This window comes from Monoraphidium neglectum (assembly GCF_000611645.1).
Source record: "Monoraphidium neglectum strain SAG 48.87 unplaced genomic scaffold scaffold04477, whole genome shotgun sequence".
NCBI classification, from domain to species: Eukaryota; Viridiplantae; Chlorophyta; class Chlorophyceae; order Sphaeropleales; family Selenastraceae; genus Monoraphidium; species Monoraphidium neglectum.
The window spans coordinates 1-4421 of NW_014009152.1; the positions used below are offsets into that span (position 1 = coordinate 1).

General features: G+C 74.5%; 1 protein-coding gene across 1 annotated transcript; it reads right to left on the reverse strand.

Annotated features, from left to right (window-relative positions):
* Window positions 1–168: 168 nt before the first annotated feature.
* MNEG_14427 (hypothetical protein) lies at window positions 169–4384 on the reverse strand (the record flags this gene model as incomplete). Its single annotated transcript, XM_014037101.1, has 4 exons — window positions 169–205; window positions 450–2584; window positions 2954–4179; window positions 4381–4384. The coding sequence occupies 4 exons, from the start codon at window positions 4382–4384 to the stop codon at window positions 169–171; spliced, it is 3402 nt and encodes a 1133-aa protein (XP_013892555.1).
* Between the last annotated feature and the right edge of the window lie 37 nt (window positions 4385–4421).

The following is a 4421-nucleotide window of genomic DNA, read 5'->3' on the forward strand; positions in this document are numbered from 1 at the left end:
GCGCCGGCCGCCCGACCGCGCATCCCCCCAGCGCCGCGCCCGCCCGCGCCCCGCACCTCTTCTTCCCGGGCTGCCACTCCGCCTCTGCCGCCTCCAGGTCCCCAAACAGGTCCTGCAGCGCCCCCACCACCGGGAACACGTCGCCGACCCCCGGCGGCAGGTCGCGCCTCAGCCGCAGCCGGAAGTCGCGGCAGGCCCAGAGGCACTGGATGACGACGTTCAGGAAGCAGTTGTACTCGCCAGTCGCGTTGGCCAAGCCAGCGGTAGCCACGACCCCCTCGGGCTCGTCGGGCGGCGGCGCGTCGGCGTCGCCAGAGGCTGCGGCGGCGGCGGCGGCAGCTTGCCGCGCGCGGTGCGGCGAGGCTGCGGCGGCGAGGCTCTCGCGCAGCGCGCGCTGCACGGCGGCCTCCTCGTCGCCCTCGCCGGCGGCGGCGGCGGCGCCGAGGGACGGGTACTCCGCGGCGGCGGCGGCTGAGGGCGCAGCGGGTGCGAGGCGCGCCCAGGTGCGCGGCTGCGCAGGCGCGGCGGCGCGGTCGGGGGCGTCCGGCACCTCCCACGGGGCCTCGTCCTGGCTGCCACCGAGGTCGTCCTCGTCAGCGTCCTCGTCAGCGTCCTCGTCGGCGCGCCGCGGCACCCCCTCCTGCCCCTCCTCCTGGCCCTCCATGCCCAGCAGCGCCATGAGGTCGTCCTCATCCGAACCGGCCTCCTCGCTCGCCACGCCCGCCGCGCCCCCTTGCCCCGCCTGCAGCGCGGGCCGCTGCGCATGCGGATGCGCGACGTGCGGCGGCGGCTGCTGGGGCGGCGCTGCGCCCGCGGGCCCGTAGGGCGCGAGGTGGGGCAGGAGCGGCCGCGGCGGCGCGCCGGGCAGCGGTGGGCCGGGCGGGGCCAGCGAGAAGCCGGGCGGGGCGCCGCCCACCAGCGGCGCGCCATACGGCGCCGGCGGGTGCTGCTGCTGCTGCTGCTGCTGGTGCTGCGCCATCGCCTGCAGCTGCTGCATGTACATGCCGTGCCGCTGCGCCGCGACGGCCGCTGCCTTCTCCCGCAGCCGGTCCTCGGGCGCCGCGGGGAGGCCCAGCGCGGCGGTCGTCAACGCGAGCCGCTCCAACAGGGGGGTGCCCGGGGCCGCTGTGAAGCGCTGCTGCAGGGACTCGCGCGCCGTGGGCTCCATGTATGCGAGATCCTCATAAAGGAGGACGTTAAGGACAAACTCCTCTGTGGGCGGCTCCGGCGGCGGCAGCAGGTGCGGCGGCGGCAGGTGGTGCGGGTGCGGGCGCGGCGGCTCGGCCGCCAGCGCGAGGTGGGGGTGCGGGTGGTGCTGCCGCGGCGGCGTCGGGGGCGGCGCGAAGCCGGGCGGGGGGCCGGCGGGGTGGTCGCCGTGCGGGGCGCCCGGCGTGCTGGGCGCGGGGGGCCGCGGGACGGCGGTGCGCAGCTGCTGCAGCACGCCGCTCCGGAAGTCCTCGTCCTCCGCATTCCCAAGGGTCCACGGGTCGCCGGGCGCCGGCGCGCTGGCGCTGCCAATGCTGTCCCCACGCGGCAGGCCGGGGTGCACAAGCGGGAGCGGCGGCCGCTGCTGCGGCGACAGCGGCGGCAGCGGCAGCGGCATCGGCGTCGTGTCGTCGCCCTCGGGGCCGCCGCGCTGCGCCGCGGCAAAGCTGACGGTCGGGGCGGCCGGGCCGGCGCCCCGGCCTCGGCCACCACGGTCACCTGCGTGTTGATGCTGCTGATGATAGTCAGGAGGTGCTGCCAGCTCCTGCTGCTCTCGCTCCTTCTCCTGCTGCTGCTGCTGCTGCTGCTTCTGCTGCTTCTGCTCGTTCTCATGCTCCTGCTGCTGCTCGTGCCGTGGCCAGGGCTGCGGACTGTGTTGTCGCTGCTGTTGCTGCTGCAGCAGCGGAAGCTGTCCATTGGCGTCGAAGCCACTGCCGGTCCTGCTCGCCTGCGCCTGCTGCTGCTGCCGTTGCTGCTGCGCGTCCTGCTGCTCCCGCTCCCCCGCCGCCGCCGCCCGCCGCCGCTGCTGCGGCTGCTGCTGCTGCTGCTGCTGCAGCTGCTGCTCCTGTTGCGGCTGCTGCTGCTGCTGCTGCTGCTGCTGCTGCGCGCCCTGCCCCTGCTGCGTTCGCCGCCGCAGCCGCGCGTCGTGCTGCCGGCTGAGCCGCTCCACGAGCGCGCGCAGCGCGGCCACGTCCTGCCGCCCTATGGCCGTCACCAGCGTCCCATACCCCTCCTGCGCCGCGGCCAGCAGCTGCCTCCGCCGGTCCTCCTCCAAATAGGCCATCACCGCCTCTGAAAACTGGGGCACCTCAAACATGCGGGCCACCAGCGCCTCCACGGCCTGGTCGGGTGACATGCCCGGCGGCAGGGACTCCTGGGGGGGCTCCGCCACGAGCACCTGCCGCTGCTGCTGCTGAGGCGGCTGCTGCTGCTGCTGCTGCTGCTGCTGCTGCTGCTGCTGGGGCGGCTGCTTCTGCTGCTGCGCGCGCGGCCGCGCCGCGGCCTGCTGCGCCTGCGGGGGCGCGTCGAGCCCAGGGACCAGGCGCGGCGCGGGGCTCGGGAGCACGGCCTTGTGCGCACCGGCGGGCGCATGGATGCACTGGGGGGAGGTGCAGGAAGGGGGGGGGGGGGGGGCGGGCGAGCCGTCGAGGGCACAAGGGCATAAACAGCAAGGTGAGCTGAAATGGAGGGGCCTCACACAGCGAGCTCCGCACACAGACCTGCTTGCCCCTGCCCTCTGTAGGCCCTGCCCTCTAACAACGACCACACGCACTACTGTTCAGCGCTGCCCTGCCTCAAGGTGCTCACCATCACAAGCAGGTGCACGCACAAACACACTCACACATATGCGCGCGCGCGCGCACACACACACACACACACACACACAGATGTACACACCCGTTTGCATGCGCACACGCACGCAAGCCCATACATGCTCCAACCCCTTGCTGCAGACGCAGGGGCCCACCTCGTCAGTGTAGTGCCCCACCCGGTCGCAGTAGGCGCACTGGGGGAAGGGGCACTCGTGCTCGTCGTGCTGCTCGTTCGGAAAGCTTGACCCCGGGTGCAGCTTGCATCTGCCGCACTCCAAGCCGCACATGCCCGTCTGGTGGCCCCTCCGGCCGCACCGCCGGCACGGCTTGAACGGGCAGTGCGCGGAGTGGCCGCGGAAGGCGCACAGCCTGCACACGGGCAGCGTCTGCGGCGGCGGCTGCGTGAGTGAGCGCCACTCGAGCGGCCGGAGGTAGCCGTTCGCGTTTATAGCCACGTCGTTCGGGTGCTCCACGGGGCCCGGCTTGACCCTGTTCACGTGTTGCTGCTGCTGCTGCTGCTGCTGCTGCTGGGGTTGCTGCTGCTGGGATGAATCCTTATGTTGCTGAGGCTGCTGAGGATGCTCGGCGTTCTGCTGCTGCTGCTGGCGGTACCCCTGCGGGGCGCCCTGGCCTGTGACTGCCACTGCGGCCTGCCCCTCCGAGCTTCCCTGCTCCGGGGCCTTTCCACCGCCCCTCCGGCGGCCTGCGGCGCCGCCGTCCCCGTCGCCAGCGCTGTGGAGCCCCCGAGCCCCAGCCGCCGTGGACGCCGCGGCAGCCGCCACCGCCGCGCTCATCACGTCTCGCGGCGCCCGCGACTGCCGCCGCTCCCCGCGCTCCCCGGCGCGCTCCCGCTCCCGCTCGGACGGCCGCTCGCGCTCCTGCTCCCGCTCAGCAGGCCGCTCCCGCTCTCGCTCCCGCCGGCCGCGGTCGCGGTCGCGCTCCGCCGCTCGGCCGCCGCCGCCGCGCGGCTCCCTGGCGTCCCTGCCCTCCCCGCTGTCCGCGCTCGTGCGCATGATCTGGCGGGGGTCCAATATGATCCGCCCCGCCTCGTCCACCGTGAACGCGCCGTCCTCGCCCTCCTCCTCAGCGTCCTCGTAGGCCCCCTCGTCCTCCTCGTCCTCGCCAGGCCCCTCAACCGCATCCGCCCACGCCTCGTCCGCGCCGCCGCCGGCGTCCTCCCCGCCGCGCGACGGGCTGGGCGCCGCCCGCGCCGCCTCCGCCGCCGCGGGCGCGCCGCGCTGCGCTTCCGGCTCTGCTTCGTCGCCAGGCGCCGCCTTGGCCTTGGCGGCGCCCGCCTTCTTGGCCTTTTTCAGCCTCTTCCGCTCCTCGTCCAGCTTCCTGGCAGCTTCCTCTGCAGCCTCCTCGCCGACCAGGGACGCGACTGTGCGTTGCCACGGGCAGCGCGGGCAGGGGCGGAGGACGGGAAGTGGGGAGGGGCGGGCGTGAGCAGCAGGCGGCCAACTGCAGGCGGCCCTGCCGCGCGGCCCACGCAGGAGCCTGGCTGCCTGTGCTGTGCGGCATTCACCTCATTGCCTGCGATGGCCCCGTTTCATCAAGCATGTGCAAGCTACCATTTGCGAACCCATGACGCACGACGAACAGCGGCCACGCAAGGCGCCACAG